The sequence below is a fragment of the Trichosurus vulpecula genome, chromosome 2, assembly GCF_011100635.1.
Source record: "Trichosurus vulpecula isolate mTriVul1 chromosome 2, mTriVul1.pri, whole genome shotgun sequence".
NCBI classification, from domain to species: Eukaryota; Metazoa; Chordata; class Mammalia; order Diprotodontia; family Phalangeridae; genus Trichosurus; species Trichosurus vulpecula.
Genome location: NC_050574.1, coordinates 5,740,770 through 5,760,788, shown reverse-complemented (window position 1 = coordinate 5,760,788; position 20,019 = coordinate 5,740,770). Strand labels below are relative to the sequence as shown.

Here is a 20,019-nt window from a genome sequence, read left to right as displayed (position 1 = left end):
CTCTCCCTTTTCTTAAGTACACATTTCAAAGACCTTAATGTAAAGTGATTTTTGCGTCATGCAAATTTGCCCTTACCCACCCATTTCACTTAGCCTATATAACAAAGGCATACACAAAATAACACCTTTACACAAGGCATAATATGTACTAAAATGCAGACATTACTGTACCATAATAAACAAAATTATGAAAAGTAAAGTTAATGATAAAGTATGCACAATACTGTTAACACAGCTGTGCAGTATGTGGCCCTCTCTCCACTCACTGCTCCTAGCTGTCATCATGGTGATTGGCTCTGGAACTTTCTTAAAGCAGCTTTTGAGAGATGTTTGGATGGTGGCTTTTGATTTTCCTCGTATATCTGATGTTAGCAATATTGTCCTCAAATAGTCTTTCAGATTTCTTTACAAAGTTGAATTTATGCAATGCAGATTTATGTTAAGCGAGAACTGTCTGTATCTCCAGTAGCCCACAGGCCAGCCTGTCTCCGTTGATTAGTTCCTTCTATGGTTGTCGAGCCACTTCAGTCATGCCCATCTCTTTGTGACCCACATTCTGGGTAACTGTTGGGGAGGGGAAAGGTTAGAAAATCCTCCATTCTAACAAGTTGGGAGTGCAAAGAAGCATTTCTCTAAACCCTTTCACTTCCTCCTCCCAGGGAGAGATGTTGAGAACCGGGATAAGTTACTCAAATGTAGCAGAAACATAAAGACTGCACAGTCAATGTAAGTCACTGCTCAATTTCCCCTAGAAACCATAAAGGTTAAAATGTTCAGTCTTTTTTTCTTGAAATTACTTATGGGGATTTACACCTCAAACTTAAGCACCTTGTTAAAACTGTTTATAGTGAGTTACTAATTTTTATAAATTGTAAAACCCACTAATCCACTCTGTTGACTGACTTGTTTAGTCACATCTGAATCTTTAGTGTCCCCATTTGGAATTTTCTTGGCAAAGTTACTAGAATAGTTCTTCATTTCCTTTTCCAGCTCATTTTACAGATGAGGAAACTGAGGCAAATGAGGTCAGGTGACTTGCCCAGGGTCACACAGCTAGCATCTGAGGTCAGATCTGAACTCAGGAAGGTAAATTTTCATGACTTCAGGCCCAATTCTCCATCCACTTCCCCACCTAGCTGTCCAAAGCTCTTTTGTTCCACTTACCTTTTCTTACTTACCTACCTTGTCAACTACCATCTTTTTACCATTCTTGAGTCCATTTTCTGAAGTTCGACTCCCTCATCTTTCTTAATTATCTTACATCCTTCTTAATTTCTCTTCATCTTCCTTGTCTTTCAATTCAGAAGTGGAGTATGGAGTTGTATTTGGGTCTAGAAAATGTTCTCCTTTGAATTTTCTTCAATGTCTTTCACATTATGCCAAAATTCTCCTCCTCCCATCCAACATCTAGTTCATGAATTCAAGCCCCTCCACCTCATCTACATGATTCCCTTCTTATTCATCTCAGGTCCTCTCTTCTCCCATTTTCCAAGAAAAAAAGGATCTGAATGTCTCTTGGAATCAGGAAATATTCAAGTTTCATTTCCCACAACATTTACATCTGCTTGCATAATTCTCAGTACAACAGCAATAAAGCTGAGGCTGGCAACTTTTTGTACAAAAAAATTTACAGTAAGATTAATAATAACAAAACACTGGAAAAAATTCACGTTTTATGATTTAGACACTAGCTAAACAAACTGTATTTTATGAAAATAATAGAATATTGATTTGCCTCAATAAATATGTAAAGATTCCAAAGAAAAGTGGGGAAATGTATATGGCATTATGTAAAGTGAAGAATGCAGAACAAGAACAATGCACACAGTGACTATAACAACAAATAAGGGACAACATCACTAAGAAAAATAGAAGAAAAAGTGTTCTCCAGGCGACAAGAGAACAGGACCTTTTGGTTACCATCTTGTGAAAGTAAATAAACAAGTTTTATTTTTAAAATGGTATAGATTACTTTTGCATACGTACATACTTTTTATTGCTATTGTATTTGAATATGTTTTTGGTTATTAAATTTAGAAAAAAAATGAGTGAAAATAAAATAAAATTTCCTCTTAAGTAAAACGAAAAAATATTTCATAGATTTTGCTTAAAAGATAAGTTAAAAATAAAATCCTGTATCAGATACACTTGCTACATTAATTTATTCAATTCTATTTTCACCTAATGGCACCTTTATTGTTTTACAGAAGAGTGAAGGAGGGCAGCCACTTTATTTCTCAAAGCAACAAACAATATTGTAGCACCTGACACGCTGCAAACCTGAGTTGTAGTATTTAAGAAAAGATGACTCCTTATGAAGTTATCTCCACATTTTTACATGCTCACAATTAATCTCCGCTATAAAGTTTAGCACTGCCTCCTTTCCCTGAAAGGTACCCTCACTGCCAATGCAATTCAGAATATATTCTTCCAGACAAATTAACTGTTTTTCCTTGTAGGTGCAGCTGGTACAGAAAGCATTCTTGCATTACATTTATAAGGTTTCTCATAAGCATAAATTCCCTGATGTGCAACATGGCATTTGTCCCCTCTAGCTGATAGCTTAAGACCAGTCAACAAATTTAAACTTTATCATGGGTATCCTGCATTCTAAGCATTATGGTACATGATGTGGAAATGGGGACCCAAAGGAAACAATTCTTACCCTTAAACTCACATTGGACTAGGGGAACACAACATGTACACAATCGATCAATCATTCATCATTTATTAAGCATCTACTTTGTGATAGGTACTGTGCCAAGTGCTGGGGATTATAAAAAGAGGCAAAAGACAGTTCCCTCAAGTAGCTCACAATCTGATGTTTTTATGGTTTTTTTTCCCTTTTATTATGAAGTCTCTGAGGGTGAATCAAGGATGACAAATTGCTAAATACATACCTATGTTCACTTTTGTCTAGTCTGGAGTCTATTATTTTGTGAAGTCCACTTGAGGTGGAAGGATTTTCTACACTCATTACAATCAAAATGTTTTTTTCTAGTATGAATTCTTTATACTATAGGCATTCCATTGGGCTTGAGCTTTTTTTTCCCCCATGTTGGTTGTATTTAAAGAGTTTTACTCTAATATGAGTCCTTTCTAGCTAAGAGGTTTTCTAAAATCATTATATTCATTGAGTTTTTTCCCTAGTATGAATTCTCTGATGATTAGTAACATATATCCACTCAGCTAAAAGCTTTCACATATTTATGGCATTCAAAGGTTTTCTTATGAACATGAGTTCACTTATATTTAATGGAGCCTCCTCTGTAACTGAAGATTTTTCCACATTCATTTTACTCAATTAACAGTTAGTCAACAAGCATTTTTGCTATGCATTAGGCACTGTGCTAAATGCTAGGGATGCAAAGGTCAAAAACAATCCCTGATCTCAAGTTCACATTCTAATGGATGCAGCATGTAAATAATCAGATATATACAAGATATATACAGGGTAGGTGGAAGGTAACCAAAGAGGGGAGACACTAGGGAGGAAGGGGAAAAGGTGAGGAACAGGAGAGCCCTCTTGAAGAATGTGGAATGTAAGCTGACTTGTGAAGGAAGCAAGGGAAGCCATGAGGGGCCAAAGTAAAGGGAGGGAGCATTGGACAGCCAGTTTGAAAACAAGTCAGGAGGAGGTAACATGTATGATGAGGAAGAGCAAGTTTCTTGCAAGAGCAAGTTTCTGGATTTTAGCATCCATAGAGGGGAGTAAAGTGCAAGAAGACTGGAAAGGTTGATAGGAGATAGATTGTAAAGGGCTTTAAATGCCAGAAAGTCTTTACATTTGGTCCTGGTGGTAATGCAAAGCCTTGGTGTGTGACATGTTCAGATCCATGCTTTAGGAAATTCACTGCATTGGAATGGGGAGAAAACCGAGGTAGGGAGACCAATTAAGTTATTTCAATAGTCCAAGTTGAGAGATTATGAGGGCCCATATGAGGGTGGTTAATGGTGAGAAGGGGATATGTTAGTATGTATGTAAATACATGCATATGTGTATGTGAATATATGTATATGGCATAGAAAAGACAAGATTTGGGGATGGAGTAGACATGTAAGGTTGTTTACCTTTGTTAACCTCTACTGCATACACCCTCTTCCCTAATCTGATACTGCCCCTACACTGGTGCAAGCCCTCATCACATGGAGTATTGCAATAGCTGCTGGTGGGTCTGCCTGCCTCCAGTCTCTCTCCACTTGTCAATCCTCCATTCAGCTGCCAAAGTGATCTTCCTAAAGCACAGGCCTGACCAAGTCAACCCTAACACTAACACCACCACCACCACCCTAATCAACTCCATTGGCTATCATCTCCGTAATCAAATATGTAAAATCCTGTTTGGCATTCAAAGCCCTTTATAACCTGTAAACCACCCCTCTCCACATTTCCAATCTTCTTACACCTTAGACCACCATTACACCCCCATACCCTACATCTAGTTATAATTAACTCCTTAAGAACAAGACACTCCATCTCCTGACTCCAGGCATTTTCACTGATTGTCCCTTATGCCTAGAATGTTTTCCTCTCCTCTCTCACTCCTGGCTTCCTTCACATCTCAGCTAAAATCCGACCTTCTACAAGAAGCTTTTCTTGATCTTGCATAATTGTAAAGCTTTCTGCTAATTATATCCAATTTATCCTGTACATGGCTTGTTGGCATATATTTATTTGCATGTTGTCTCCTGCATTATACTCGTGGATACCTTAAGGACTGTTTCTTGCCTTTTCCTAGTACTTAAAAGTGCCTGGGATGTGGTAGGTGCTTAAATATTTATTGACCAATTTAGGTCAAGAAGTTGAGTAGGAGACTAAGGTTGCAAGACTTGGGTGCTTGGGAGGTGGTGGCAGCCTTAGGAGTAATACTAAGTGCTAACTTCAGCAGTTCACACACCAAAACTGGAATGACAGATTAGATTCACATGACCCCTTGAACAAGAATGACATGCAAATTCATTGTGTTCCACATTTCATTAAAATAATAGGGAAATTGTAAAAAAAAAGGGGGGGGGAAGATGAGTTGTTTTGGACATGTTGAGTTTAAGAATGGCTAAGGAATACCCAATTGTAGTAGATATTGAAAAGGTAATTGGTGGTGATAACATCCAAAGACAAACTCTGTAGAGTTTAGTACTAGATATAGATTTGTAAATCATATGAATAGAAATGATAATTGAACACATAGGAGCTGGTGAGATCACTGAGAGATATATAGAAGAAGCTCCAGGGCAGAGACTCAGGGAACACCTAGTTAGTGTCCACTGAAAAACCAGCAAAATAAGACATGTACCACAAGTGTTAGTGACTAGTGTTGAAAAACCTTGAGAGAGAATATTCAAGATATAGTAAAGGCTGTGGAAAGGTGAAGAATTAAAGATTTAAAAAAGCATAATCAATTTAGCAAGCAATGGATCATTGATAACTTTGAAGGGGGCAGTTTCAATAAAATGATAGTCAGAAGTTAGACCATAAAGCAGGCCTGCACAACCTGTGGCCCGAATGCTACTCATGGACTACTTTAGGCAAGCGAAAGGATTTCAGGTGGCCCACGAAAAATGTAGAGGAAAACATCCTTTGTATGCAGAGGAAATCCTTTGGCAGGCTGCAAGCAGCAGATTGTACAGGTCTGCTACAGAGGATTTAAAAATGAGTGGGGACAAAAAGTGGAGTTTCCTCAAGAGGTTTAGGTGAATAGAAAAGATATATAATAGCTAGTGGAGATGGTCAGATCAAATCAATGGTTTTTTAAAGATGAGGGAGACATGGGCATGTTTTAAGTAACAGGAAAGTAGTCAGAACGTAGGGAGAGACTGAAAATTAGGGAAAGAATAGGGATGACAGTGGAAGCAATGTTCTGGAGAAGAATGGGATGGGATTGATGTGGAGAGATGTTTGCCTTGGAAAGAAGGGCCATTTCTGCAACCAGGAATGAAGGAGATAGTGGGGTAAAATGTGGAATGGCCTCTAAGAGCTACTGATGTGAATTTTCTTAAGTTTTCTTCTGATTCTTATCATTTTTATTATTCACAGGCTTCTTTTCAATGAGCTCTTTGATGTCATGTTCTGAGTGAAGACTTTTCGATATTCACTAAATCACAGAATCAGTATTATAGTTCCAGTCAGAAGGGACCTCTCTCAGAGGCTATGTAACACAGAGCCCCTAAAAGGGGCCTTCTACCATATACCTAACAAACACTCATTTACCCTTGACTCCAACTAGGGCAGTTCTCTACTTGCTGGGGCATTTTATTCCACATTTGGACACTTTTTTCTTATATCAAGCCTAAAATTGTCCCCTTGAAACTTCCACCCTGCTCCTAACTTTGCCTTTGGTCACTGAGCAGAATAAGTCTAATCCTACATTCAGACCTGAAAGTTCTTCAGATTCGATCATGTTCCCCAGGAGTCTTCTCTGCTCGAAGCCAAATGCCCCTAGACTCATGAACGATCTCCACAAGGCATGAACACCTTCAGAGGGCCCTCCACCACCCAGTTTGCCCTCTTCTGGAAAAGAATTCATCATACCACTTCTTTATTGGACTGTATTGCATGGAAATGAACACAGATATAGTCTGACTGGGGCAGAGTACAAGGAAAAGGGTTTGATAACTTCCTACTTCCAGGCAACTTTAATGCATTCCCTTAATACACCCCAAAACTGCATTAGGTTTTCTGACTGCCATATTGAGCATGCAATCTAGCAGAAAAAAAAAATCCAATCATTGCAAGCTGCTGTCAATCCATTCCTCTCCTATCTTGGACTTTGGAAGTTATTTATTTTTTCAAAAAACAAATGTAAGCTGTACTATTTAAACATATAGTCTTGATCAGCAGTGGCAACGTGGGCCACAGCTTGACCCCAGTGTGTGATCAATCAGAAAGGAGAAAATATGGGTTGCATCCACTCTTACCCCAAGACAGTCCTGGACTTGTCACAAACACACACTCACTATTTCCTTCCAACACTTCCCCATTCTGACCCTTCTCATGTTGACCTACCTGTTGTAGCTGCTGAGGTCCATTATAATCTAAACCAATGAAGATACCATCAGCAAGAACACAGGCAAAATTAAAATCGCACCCCCAACCCCATCCCCTGATCACTTACCAGAGGTTGGTTGCCCTCAGTGGATGGGCTCTGAGCTCAGGAGCAATGGAAGGGGGAGTGAGTACTACTACGCACACTTCATTTTCTCATGGGAAAGAGGAAGTAACCCAGGAGGAACAGGCACGGATGGGCTAGGATCACATCATTTTCTTCTCAAACTCATCCCTTTCTCCATAAGAGCCCCCCAGCCTTAGAGTCTGCCAGGTAACTTCCTTGTTATCCTTGAGTTAAATGAAATTGCTCTCTTGAAAATTACCAACAACTAATTTGCCAAAAAGGGGGCCATTTTAGGAATCTTCATTCTTCTTGACCTCTTTGCAGCACGACACTACTGACTGCCATTTTTCCTAGAATTACTTTCTCTTTGATGAATTATCATTGTGAGGTTCTATCTTGGTTCTTCTGATTGTGACTTCTTTATCAAGTCTCTGTAGCTCGATCATCAGCCGTATGACTTTCCCTAAATGTGAGTACTGCCCGAGACAGTCTTGGGCACTCTTCTCTGTACACTCACTTGTTGACTTAATCAGTTTTATGGGTTTATCATCTCTGTACAGATGACGCATAAAATTATACATTCAGGCCTAATTTCCGTTCTGCTCTCCAACCCCACATCAAAGATCTGCTGAATTTTTGAATCTGACATTCCATAGTTGTGTCCAAAACAGCTCATTTTCTTTCCTTAAAATGCTACTGCTTTTCCATACTTCCCTATTTCTGCTGAAGGTAACACTATCTTTCTTATCATTCAGCTTCATAATCTTAGAGTCTTCCTTGTTCTTCCATCTGTCTCATCCCACATACCCAATTGGTCACCACATCTTGTCACTTCTACCTCCATAACATTTCTACCCCTGGCCTCTTCTTTTTATGCATATAGCCACCAAGCTTTCATCACTCCCTACCTTCCTTCAAAGCCTCCTAACTGATCTTCTTGCCTCATCTTTCCCTGCTGAAATCCATCTCACATGCAGCTTTCAAAGTGATTTTCCTAATGCAAAGCTCTGACCATGGCCTTCCCCTACTCAGGAAACTCCAGTGGCTCCCCAATGACTTTAGAATCAAATATTTTGTCTTTGTCTTTTTAAATTCTATTTTAAAAAATAATTCACAAAATAATTTTTTGTTGTTATTGTTCAGTCATTTTAGTCATGTCTGACTCTTCTGTGACCCCATTTGGGGTTTTCTTGGCAGAGATAGTGGAGTGGTTTGCCATTCCCTTCTCAAGTTTAGTTTACAGATGAAGAACTAAGGCAAACTGGGTTAAGTGACTTTCCCAGGGTCACACAACTAGTATCTGAGGCCAGAGTTGAACTCACAAAGATGAGTCTTCCTGACTCTGGGCCTGCCACTATATCCACTGCACCACCCAGCTGCATTCATAAAATAGTATATGTAAATGACTGCTAGATAAATCAATCATTATTGCTAAATAAGCGAATTTACATATATGTAGGGTGTATGCTCAAACAATTATTGCTAGGAGTGTACAATCAAAAAAAAAACTAGATAGCATTATTTTAGACTGTCAAGATCTTACCAGATCCAGATTTCCAATATTTGATATATCAGCTATCCTTCCTAGATTTCAAGATTTTATAAACATGGCATCTTTGACCTTACTGGCCATAGATAAAGATGTTAAAATAGTACAGGTCCAAGCATGCCCTGGGATAATCCATTCCAGGGCTAGCAGTCTGACATCAACCCATTAATAACTATTCTGTGGGGCAAGTCATTCCAATTGTTCAGAATCCACTGGACTGTCCTGTTCTGTTCCCCAGATGTCACCACTTTTTTCCATGAGGATTTATAAAATGCTTTGCTGAAACATAGGTCAAACATGTCTACAATATTTCCCAATCTATACATTTTGTAATATTGTCAAGAAAAGGATCTAATTTCAAACTTATATAATCTGTTCTTTGTTTAATAGTTTTTAAAAGATAAATTCATTGGTGTGTTTTCTTTTTATACCACCTTCATTTCCAAATATATCCTTCCCCAACTTTCCCTCCAGTGGGCCATTCTGAAGGGTGGAGGAGGGGCAAGAAGAGGAAAAGGATCAAAAAGTAGTCAATAAAAGTAATCAAAACACCAAGAAGGTACCAAAGAATAAGCAGTATTACACACAGTTGCCAACTTCCATGAAGAAGTGAAAGAGATCATTTTCTCTCATTCTCTGGGACCATACGTGGGTATTAAAATGACATAGTGTTCAGTTTCTTTTCTGTTGTTCTTCCCATTTACACTGTTGGAACCATCATACATATAGTTACAGTCATTTACTTCCTTCTGCATCCATGTTTTCCATACTTTAAATTTTTCATATTCATCATTTCTTACAGCACAGTAATACCCCATTATATTAATGTATAACAATTTGCTTTAGCCATTTCCTAATTGCTGGCTATCTACTTTGGCATAACCTCATCTTGATAAAGCTATCTACTACACTCAAAGTGTTACACTCCAGCATGAGTTCTCTGATGATTAATAAGGCTCTTGATTTCTCTGAAGCCCTTTTCCCATTCATTATATTAAAATTGTTTCTCTAATGTATTAAGTATTCTTATAGGGTAGTAAAGTATATACTCTGCCTAAAGGCTTTCCCACATTCATTTACATTCAAAAAGTTTTAACCCAGTCTGAGTTCTGTGATGAGTAACAAGATGTGCTTTTCTGCAGAAGTCTTTCCCAAATTCATTACATTCAAAAGGTTTCACATCAGTGTGAGTTCTCTGATGTCTAATAAGGGCTTCCTTCTCACCACATTTGCCACACTCATTGTATTCAAAAGACTCTATTCCACTATTAATTTTCTGATGGCTATCAAGGCAATTCTGGTTGAAGGCTTTCTCACACTGACTTTGTCCAAATAATTTCTTTCCAGCATGTGTTTTCTGATGGCTTTTCAGGTAACCCTTATGGCTGAAGGTTTTCCCACATTCATTACATTTAAATGGTTTCTCTCCAGTATGGATTCTATGATGACTTTTAAGGTAGCTCTTCTGACTAAAGGCTTTCCCACATTCATTACATTCAAAGGGTTTCTCTCCAGCATGAATTCTCTGATGACTTTTAAGGTAACCCTTCTGGCTAAAGGCTTTCCCACATTCATTACACTCAACAGCTTTCACTCCAGTATGAGTTCTCCGATGAGTAATAAGGTATCCTTTTCGACGGAAGGCTTTCCCACATTCATTACATTGAAATGGTTTTTCTCCACTATGAATTTTTTTGTGATTTTTAAGGTAACCTTTCTGGCTAAAAGCTTTTCCACATTCATTACATTCAAAAGGTTTCTCTTCAGTATGAATTTTCTGATGACTTTTAAGGAAACGCTTCTGGTTGAAAGTTTTCCCACACTTATTACACTGAAAAGGTTTCATTCCAGTATGAATTCTCTGATGGCTCATAAGGTTTCCTTTCTGATTGAAGGCTTTTCCACACTCATTACACTCAAATGGCTTTACTCCAGTATGAGTTATCTGGTGACTTTTGAGTAATCTACTCTCACTGAAACCTTTCCCACATTCGTTACATTCAAAGGGTTTCACTCCTGCATGGGTTCGATGATGGGCATTGAGGTTTCCCCTCACACTAAAGGCTTTACCACATTCATTACATTCAAAGGGTTTCACTCCAGTATGAGTTCTCTGATGGCTTTTGAGTTTTCCTCTCTCACTGAAGGCTTTCCCACAATCACTACATTCAAAAGGTTTCTCTCCAGTATGAATTCTAGTATGTTTAGTCAAGCTTCCCCTGTGGTTAAAGGCTTTTCCACATTCATCACATTTATAATGTTTCTCTCCAATTCCACTTTTCTGATGTTCAGTAAAATCCGATCTTCTGTCAAAGGCTTTTCCACATTCATTGTGTTCATGTAGCTTTTCTCCCACATGTATTTGATGAAATTTAATTAGATCTGAGTGGTAACTGAAAGGCTTCTTGTATCTGTCATGTTTAATAAGATTCTTTTCTAAGGATAATGCATTAGATGTAATTAAGTTTAAAAAATCCCAGAAGCTCTGTCCAAGTGATGGAGATTTATGAAGACTCTTTCCTGTAGCACCTCTGCAGGGTGGAACAAAGACTGAGCCCAGACTCAAACTTCTTGCGAAGGTATTACAGAGAGGCACATTCACACTATTAAATGTTGTTTTAGGAGTATCTGTTACTTGTCTGGACCATCTCTCTTGGCTGTCTTTGTGTCTTTCTAAGTTGAAATGAACTTCTCTTGTTATGGAATACCAGGAACTATCCTTTGGCAGAATTTTGTTGGATGAGGTTCCTATCCAAATGTCTGACATGAGACTTGAGTCCTTGGTTTCACAATGTGTCTCCTGACTATGGGAATCTGAAAGAAATTTTTTTAGAAATGTCACTAGCCACTGTTCTCTGTGCTGGAAAAAAGGAAACTGCTTCACAGTATGTTCTAGTTTCTATCTCTTCCATTAAGGAAAAAGATGCTTGATCTAGACTATTTAGAACAAAGACTATTTTAGGAAGAACTGAAGCCAAAAAGAGTTGAGGACATAGCAATAGAACACCTAGCTGCCTAAAATTAAATGACTTACATGTCAGGGAACTGAAAGACCATAGAGAGGTTATTTAAAACACCTGTTGTTAATTAGGTGTGTTATCTTCTGAAGGGCAGAATAGTGCAAAACCACAAAGAAAAGGGAAACAGAGCTCAAAACATCACTCAAATAGAAAACATCTCTGTGTATAAAAGTGATAGATCTGGAAGACCAAGCAATTAGAAATAATTTAAGAATTATTAGGCTTCCCCAAAATTGTGAAGAACAAAAGTATCTTGTATTTTTCAGGAAAATTTCACAGACGCAATATTTTCAATAATATAATTCTTAAAGCCACCAAGAAGAAAGGCAAAGAATTTCTAATAGCAATTTGATTTGCACAAGGTTTTCTGTCAAAACAAGAAATGAAAAACACAAGATATCATAATTAAATGAAACAGGTAATGTACATTTTGAAGCCCTATTTTAGATCAGACTTGAATGAAGGTATATACAGCATGCTAATCAAATTTGCCAATGACAAAGATCTGGGCGGGATAGCTAACACAGGAGGATGATTAGTACTGAACAAGATCTCAATAGGCTTTAAAAATGGTCTAAAAATAGTAAGAAGAAATGTTAATAGAGATAAAAGTCCTACATTTGGGCTGAAAAACAACTCCATGAATATAAAATAGGGGAGGCAGAGCTAGATAGCAGCTCATCATTCAAAAATATCGGGAGTTTAAGGAAATCATGAGATCAACATGAGCAAACAAATCTGCATGGCAAGCAAGGTTGATGTGATCTTTCTTAGGTTCATTACAGCAGCTAGTAGTGCAGTGGATGGAGTGCTGGGCCTGGAGTCGAGAGGACTTGAGTCCAAATCCTGCCTCAGACACTTCCTAACTATATGACACTGGGCAGTCACTTAGCCTCAGTTTCCTCAAATGTAAAACGAGAATAATGGCACCAACCTCACGGGATTGTGAGGATCAAATGAGATAATATTTCTAAAACAAGTTCAACCCATATAGAAGGCGCTGGGGGACTAGAGTACAGACTGTGAAAAGTGAGAGTTCTGTTCTGGTCAAACTCTGGCCATTGTATGATGTTCACTTCTGGATGCCACATTAATAGCAGAATATTGCTGAGCTGGAACACCCAAAGAAGGGCAGTCAGCAAACATGGTGAATGCTCTGGTACCATCTCATCCTAGAATGAGGAGAAGGAACTGGGACTCACACTGATGAAGAGAAGGTTTATGGGGGACTTAAGAGTCATCTTCAGTTATCTGGAGGATTCTTGTGTCTTAGAAGTGGAAGGAAGATGTAGAAAACATGGAGGAGCTGCGGAGTAAGTCTAGCTTGATATAAAGAAGAACTTTCTAACAATCAGAGCTTTCCAGGAGTGGAATGGGCTGCTTCAGGGAGGATCCAGGACCCTCTTCCTGGACAGCTTTCCCTAAAGGCTGGGTGGCTGTTCATCTGCTATCTTCCATGGAGGCGAGAGATGGAGAGTCCTATGTGAGGTCAGGCTGCATTGTTAAGGGTGGAAAGTTAGGAAAGAGCATTCTCAATTCAAGGGGGACAGACTTGCCCTTTCAGGAAAATCACTTTTTAGCAACTGTGTGGAGGATGGACTGAAATGGGAAGAGAACGAGGCAGGGAGACCAATGAGGAAGCTCTTGCCATAGTGATGATGAGAAGCTGAACTAGGGTGAGGGCAGCTGAGAAGAGGACAGAAGCAAAAGATGTTGGGAAGGCAGAAAGGACAAGTTCTGACAATGGACTACATATCTGCAGTGAGGGAGAAAAGAAGAGTTGAGAAAAACACAGGTTGTAAAACTGGGTGACCAAAAGAATAGTAGTATCCTTGACAGAAATAGGGAAGTTCAGAGAGAAGTGGGCTTTATGGGAAAGAGAAAAGGGACATCTCATTTGAAATTATCTAATGGGTATCTGGAGATCTGGACTGGAGCTCAGAAGAATGATAAGCACCACACATATAGATTGGAGAACCAAATCAGCATAGAGATAATTAAAGCCATGGCAGTTGATAAGATCGTGAAATAAGAGAGTACATAAAAGAGGAGAAGAGAAAGGGGTCCATCACGAGACTATGATGAACATTACCCTTGAGGACACAAAGATATGGATGATAAACCAACAAAGAACTGAGAAGGGGGGTTACCGAGGAGAGGGAAGAGAGAAGCAAGAGAGAACAGTGTCACACAGAACAAGAGAGGACACAGTCCAAGAGGGCAGAGTGATTTACAGTAGCAAATGCTGAAGAAAACACAAGGGTAAGGATCAGAGGTCATTGGTGACCTTAAAGATAGCATTAAGTTGAGTCAGATTTCAGAGAGATGAAAGGCAAGTGAGAAGAGAGGAAGTGGAAACACAGAGTAGAAGGAGTTTTTTCAAGGAGTTTGGCTGTGGAATTGGTGTGCTCAAATAATTATTGCTAGGAGTGTACAATCAAAAAAAAACAGATACCATTATTTTAGACTGTCAAGATCTTACCAGATCCAGATTTCCAACATTTGATATGTTAGCTACCCTTCCTAGATATCAAAATTTGGTCAAATGTCTCAGATGTCCCAGAGCCTACAGCAAGGAGGGTGCTGAGACACTTCAGGAATGTGACTGGGGGTCCCAGGGGGGCTTATCCCCAGGGGACAGCTTTGCTTACCCAGGGACACAAGGTGCTCCAAGATCTCCAGCATCACGTTCCTGTACAAGGCTCTCTGGGCAGGCTTCAGAAGCCTCCACTCCTCCCAGGTGAAGTGCACAGCCACATCTTTGAAGGTCACCAATTCCTGAATCAAACATGTTACTGCTTACACCAGGTCATAAGAGCCACAGAGACGGGTGGACAGAAAGGGAGAGGTTCTCACAGCATGGAGGGCTAGGAGTATTTCCTGGCAAACATTTACTGATTACTATTTCTTATTATATGCCTCGCTCTGTACCAGACTCCCTAGCACATAGTCTTATGAGATGTGCAAGGAAACCCTTACAAATCCTGTCCACCAATGAGCCACCAGGAAATCATGCACTTTATTCCCGCAGGCCTAATTCACACAATTAGAATAAACAGCCTGCATCTACAGTTAGACATAACACTAATCTATCATTTATCATAATCCAAGTATTGAAGTTTAATTAGCAACAATATAGCACTCATTCACCATTACTGGGCACTTATGGCAGATTCGCTCAGGAGTTAGCAGACCACAAAATGGAATTATCACACTGGGAGTTCTCCCCATTCCACAACACTAAGGACCACCTTCCCTTCCCCTCCCCCCCACCCCAAAGTCACTGTTTCCCTTGTATAGTGTAGATCTAGAATATACTCTGCACTCCACTTAGTTTAACAAACATTTTTAGACCATCTACTGTGGACAGAGCACTGAGGGAAGGACTTCCTCCAAAAAGTATATGTTGGTCAATCAATAAACATTTTTTAAGCAACTACTGTACCTGGTGGCAGGTACAGTGCCAAGTGCTGGGCACATAATGAGATAAGAGTCCCTGCCCTGAACAACAAATATGTACAAATAAGCTATACACAGGATAAATAGGACAAATGGAGGCAAGGCTAGGGGCACTGGGGAAGGCTTTGGTAGAGGAGGGGATTTTAGTTGGGACTTAAAGGATGCCAGAGAGGTCAGTAATTGCAGCAGAGGAGGGACAGCATTCTGGGTATGATGCAGAGCCATGGAAAATGCCTGGAGCCAAAGATGGCAGGTCTTGTTCATGGGAAGGCCAGGAGGCCAGGATCACTAGATCTAAGAGTACGTGGTTAGGAGTAAGGTGAGAGAAGACTGGGAAGGAAGGAGGGAGCCAGGTTAGGGGGGGGGCTTTGAATGCCAAACACTGTGTGCGCATTGTGGGCTCCCTCTGTTGGTGACCCCTATGACCCTTCTTTTCTTCTATTACCATGAGTCTCCAGAGGCGCACCTGCCCTCTCAGTTTAGACAGACTCATTTCCCAGTCACATATTTTTGGATGCTATCTTTAATGCTCCTTTTAAAACATCCTATTTCCCTCCACTGTCCTTTGGCTGACCTTTCATCTTTGCTCTTCAGGGACTGAGGTGCTCCATGAGTCATGGTAACACAGCATCACCAAAAAAACAGCGGTAACATAAGACATGCTTTGTTTCAGGAAGCTCTGGGGCCATAAAGAGCAGAGTACAATTTCTCAGATGCCATCCAGCCCACTCTCAATTCTTCCTGCTCAATTCTGGTTGAGGATATGTCCCATCTGCGTCATTTGTCCGAGCTATACATATTTAGGGACTAATCCTATGGCAAGGCTAGAAAATGGCATATTTGAGTCTGGATGATAGGCTTCTGCCTTCCAGTATGATGAGGTCAAACTCCCTTGAGAGCTGATAGATTTCTTCTAGGGAACTCTCCAATAAGGTGGGCTACCACATTTCCCCTAAGTATTCTCTTCTCCAAGGGAAATATCCCATTCCTTCAATGGATCCAGCATTCAAGATGGCATCCTCCAGCTTCTCCATGGCCTCCCTAAAACACGAGGGCAGAAGATAAGGGTGACACTGTAGCTGTGGAGCGCCACAAGGAGGGACTGAAGACAGAGCCCTTCTTTCTGTCTGTCCAGCATCTCTCTCTCCTGCCTCACGCTTCCTCTCTCCATCTCTTAAACAGTCCTCTCTTCTCCTGATGAGTCTCTGTCTCTCTCATCTGTGTGCAGGGGGAGCCTTCAGAATCCAAGGTCTCGGAAAGCAGGGACTGCAATGTTTTTCATCCTAAATACCCTTTCCTTGACTGTCTTTGTCTTAAAACATCTCCAGAGCTGGAAGGGGCTTTTGGGGTCAAAGAATTCACCTTCCTTCTGAAACGTGCTCACTTGCATCATGGCACTTTCCAGCAACAATGTTTTGTATACAAAGAGCCTGAGGCTCCTGGGAGTTCAAATCCTTAGCAGGACATGGGCAATCTAAGGCCACCTAAGATAAGGGAAAAAAATGCATCCACATGAGGAGACATGAGGCAGATGGAAGTGAAGCTCACCTGCCGGCTGGCTGCCAAGAGCCTGGAGGTCCTTTCCTCCTCCTCTTCCTCTGCCACCACCGCCATAGACCTGTCCAGGGGAAGGGCTGGGCCTGGAAGATACTTGACCATGTCAACAGAAAGAAGTCTTGAGACTGTTCAATCCTGCCCTGTCGTTGATCAGTCCGACTCTGTGACCCCATCTGGGGTTTTCTGGGCAGAGATACTGGAAAGGACGGCCATTTCCTTCTTCGGTTCATTTTACAGACGAGGACACTGAGGCCAACAGGTGAAGTGACTTGCCCAGGGTCACACAGCTAGGAAGCGTCTGAGACTGGATTTGAACTTAGGTCTCCCCGACTCTAGGCCCAGAGCTCTGTCCACTGAGTCACCCAGCCGCCCCTCAACCCTTCCCTACACTTCCTTTACAGAAGGCCTTCACTAGCACCTTCAAGCCCTTTGGCCCTATCTATATTACACTCCTTGAGCTCAGTCTTTCTCCACCCATTCCTGGGCTTACCACAAAGCCCAGGAAACTGTATGATACAGGTCAATCCGTTCCTGCCCATGCTGGGTACTCCCCACAGCCATGAGGACCAGTCTGAGCCCCTATTTCCCAGAAGGAGCAGCTAGGTGGCACCGTTGATAGGGCACTGTCATAGTCGGGAAGATCTGAATTCAAAACCAGCCTTAGACAGTTGGTGTGCAACCCTGGGCAAGTCACTGAACCTCTGTTTGCCTCAGCTCCTCATCTATAAAACGGGGGCACACCAGAGCAGGAAGTGGCAAACCATCCAGTGTCTCTGCCCAGAAAACCCCACGGACTGTGCCCAGGGGTCGCGAAGAGCAGGAAACGACTGAGCACAGGCCTGGAAGAACTGGCCTCCGTTTTATTCAAAGACAAAAGCCCCTAACGTGCCTTGCCTCAGCTTCCTGTCTCACTCTGCTCTGCACGTGGGCAAGCTCTTCAGCACCATGTGGCCTCAAGCCTGGACCGACCCCCGCCTCCCTCAGCCTCTTCTTCCTGGACCAGAGGGCACAGTCCCAAATGCCTTCCTTCGACAGAGGCTGGAAACCAGACTCTTCTTGGCATCAGCTGCCCATCGACTCCACGGAACCAGACATCCCCATTTCGGGCACCCCCTGGCATCCCACCCTCTCCACCCTTCTCTCCTGCCTCCCTCCTCTAGACTGGAAGCCCTTTGAGGGCGGGGGCCGTCTTTTTGATTAATTGTATCCCCAAGCTCAGCTTGGTGCCTGGCACATAGCAGACGCTTAATAAATGTCTATTTGGCTGAATTGGATTGGAAATCAATTCAATTCACTCATCATTTATTAAACACCCACTGGGGCAGGGTGTTGTGTCTCCCGGGGGGATGTCTAATAAAACACAATCCAGAAATCATTTCGAGGTGGAAGCCTCCCACTGTAGGGACAGCAAAGGTCTCATGCTGAAGGTAGCACGTGAGCTAGGCAGCGGTGAGGAGAGAGAACATTCCAGGCCTGGGACCAGCATGCAAAGGCCCACAGGCAGAGGTGGACACACAGTGGGTGCTTGTGTGAGTATGCTCCTCACCCAGTAGGTGCCTAATCAGTGTTCACTGACTGACTGACCCTTTCCCTAGCACATAAATGATTTTCACCTCTCCTCTCAAGCATTAAGTCCAAGTCTTCCATGGTCAGTGCTGCCTTGCTGTTGTCTCAACCTTCTGACCCCTCAGATGCTTTCTCCCAGCCACCATGATCAGGCATAGCAGCACTCCGACACCTCAGAACAGGTGTCTTTTTATGGGCAGGAGTCCTTTCTTGGGGCTGTGGTCCACCACCTTCACCTCCCCTTAAAGCTCAGGCCCAGGGGCTCAAAACCAAGATTAGGTTGGCTAGGACCTGCCCTAGGAGGCTCAGCTCCTTCTCTCCCTGGAGTGCTGCTGGCTATACTTCGGTGGGGGGGGGGCAACGAACCCTATCCCATGGGTAAATGGGGGGCCAAGAAACCCCCATCCCATGAGTAAGTGGGGGGAGCAAGGAACCCCATCCTATGGGCAAGTGAGGGGGACCAAGGAACCCCCACAGCACGGCAGGTGGGGGGGCACACATCCCACCAGTAACTCAGGGGCTCCTGAGCCTGATACTGACTGTGTACCCAGATGGACAGAGAACCCACTTCACTGGGGGGGGTGGCAAGAAAGACTTGGAGAAAGCCCCCCTGAAGGGCCAAGGTCACTGTCCTGGCGGGGGGCCTTGGCCCTTCAGGAGGTGAACTCAGAATCTCTGTAGAAACTTGGCCTCAGTCCAGAGCCAGCATACAGTAGGTGCTTCAGAAATGCAGGTCGCCAGGCCCCCAGGAGAGTCCTCCCAGCCCCCTCCCCAAACTTCATGATCTGCCCTAGCCAAGGATGGACGCCCCCATCTCTGCATGCAGGACGGGGAGGGGGTGGGGATCCAGATGTCCATCCCCAAGAACCCCTGTGGGCAGCCAGGGGGCGCCACAGAGAGCCTGGGCAAGCCACCTAAGCTCTGCCTGCCTCAGTTTCCCCATCATGGGAGCGCCTCCCTCCTTCCCTCCCAGGGCTGTAGTGAGGAGTGTGTGTGTGTGCGCGCGCGCGCGCGCGCCTGGCACACAGCAGGTGCCTAATGAATGCTTGCCCCCCCCCCCCCATACCCCCCCTCCCAAGCGTGATCACATCCACGCACACTCACGCCCGGACTCGCGCAGCTCCAGGTCACACACGCAGACTGGGGCAGCGCACTCCCATGCACAAACACACACTCCAAGTCACACTCACACCCGTGGGCCCTCCGCACAAACACACCCACGGCAGTCCCCTGTACTCACTGGTCCAGGCTGCGGGTCTACTAGAGACTGCGCCGCCCTAAGGCCGCGATTACTAAGCGCCTGCGTACTAACGGGGCGGGACAGGCGGAGGCGGGAGCGGGGAGGGGGGAGGAAGGACGCCAACGCGCGTGCGTACTGCACTCTCCCCCTCCCTCAGCCAGGAGGGGCTGGAGCAGCCATGTGGCACTCAGTCATTCCGGCCCTCCTCCTCCTCCCCCTTTCACAAGTAGTCGCAGGAGCCAGAGTTAGGAGGCGAGCCCAGGAGAAAGACGACTTCCCACAATGCATCTGGCATCGCAGCCATCCACCATACGGGGCCAGTTGGTCGACGGACCTTCCGATGTATTCTGGGAATTGTAGTCCAGGGGTATGAGTGTGTGGCCTTACTTCCTAGCCCGCCCAGGAATGGGGGGGAGGGGGGAGGGAACTGGACTCCATTTCCCAGAGGGCTTCGGGACCCGCCTTCGCTCCGACACCTCCCAGTTTCTGAGTCTGCCTGCTGCTGGGACCTTGAGTGGC

The 20,019-nt window shown here is 42.9% G+C and overlaps 1 protein-coding gene across 2 annotated transcripts; it reads right to left on the bottom strand.

The window, feature by feature from the left end:
- Window positions 1-8,964: 8,964 nt before the first annotated feature.
- Window positions 8,965-19,576, bottom strand: LOC118835386 (zinc finger protein 260-like). 2 transcript variants are annotated; one of them, XM_036742575.1, is made up of 4 exons: window positions 19,501-19,576; window positions 16,686-16,777; window positions 14,330-14,456; window positions 8,965-11,472 (listed from the first exon to the last, which is right to left on the bottom strand). In XM_036742575.1, exons 2-4 carry the CDS (start codon window positions 16,749-16,751, stop codon window positions 9,731-9,733), a joined length of 1,935 nt encoding a protein of 644 aa, XP_036598470.1. In that variant the 5' UTR covers window positions 16,752-16,777; window positions 19,501-19,576; the 3' UTR covers window positions 8,965-9,730. The 2 variants fall into 2 exon arrangements, with proteins under 2 accessions (XP_036598470.1, XP_036598471.1); XM_036742576.1 differs by lacking the exons at window positions 16,686-16,777; window positions 19,501-19,576 and adding an exon at window positions 15,712-15,732.
- Window positions 19,577-20,019: the final 443 nt, after the last annotated feature.

What these genes read in the sequence shown, in the direction of transcription:
- LOC118835386 (XM_036742575.1), bottom strand. Translation starts at nt 16,751, where the DNA reads ATGGCGGTGGTGGCAGAGGAAGAGGAGGAGGAAAGGACCTCCAGGCTC. An exon ending in TCTTGGCAGCCAGCCGGCAG is followed by an intron (nt 14,457 to 16,685) that starts GTGAGCTTCACT and finishes TGTTTGATTCAG; the next exon opens with GAATTGGTGACCTTCAAAGA. An exon ending in GGAGCACCTTGTGTCCCTGG is followed by an intron (nt 11,473 to 14,329) that starts GTAAGCAAAGCT and finishes AATTTCTTTCAG; the next exon opens with ATTCCCATAGTCAGGAGACA.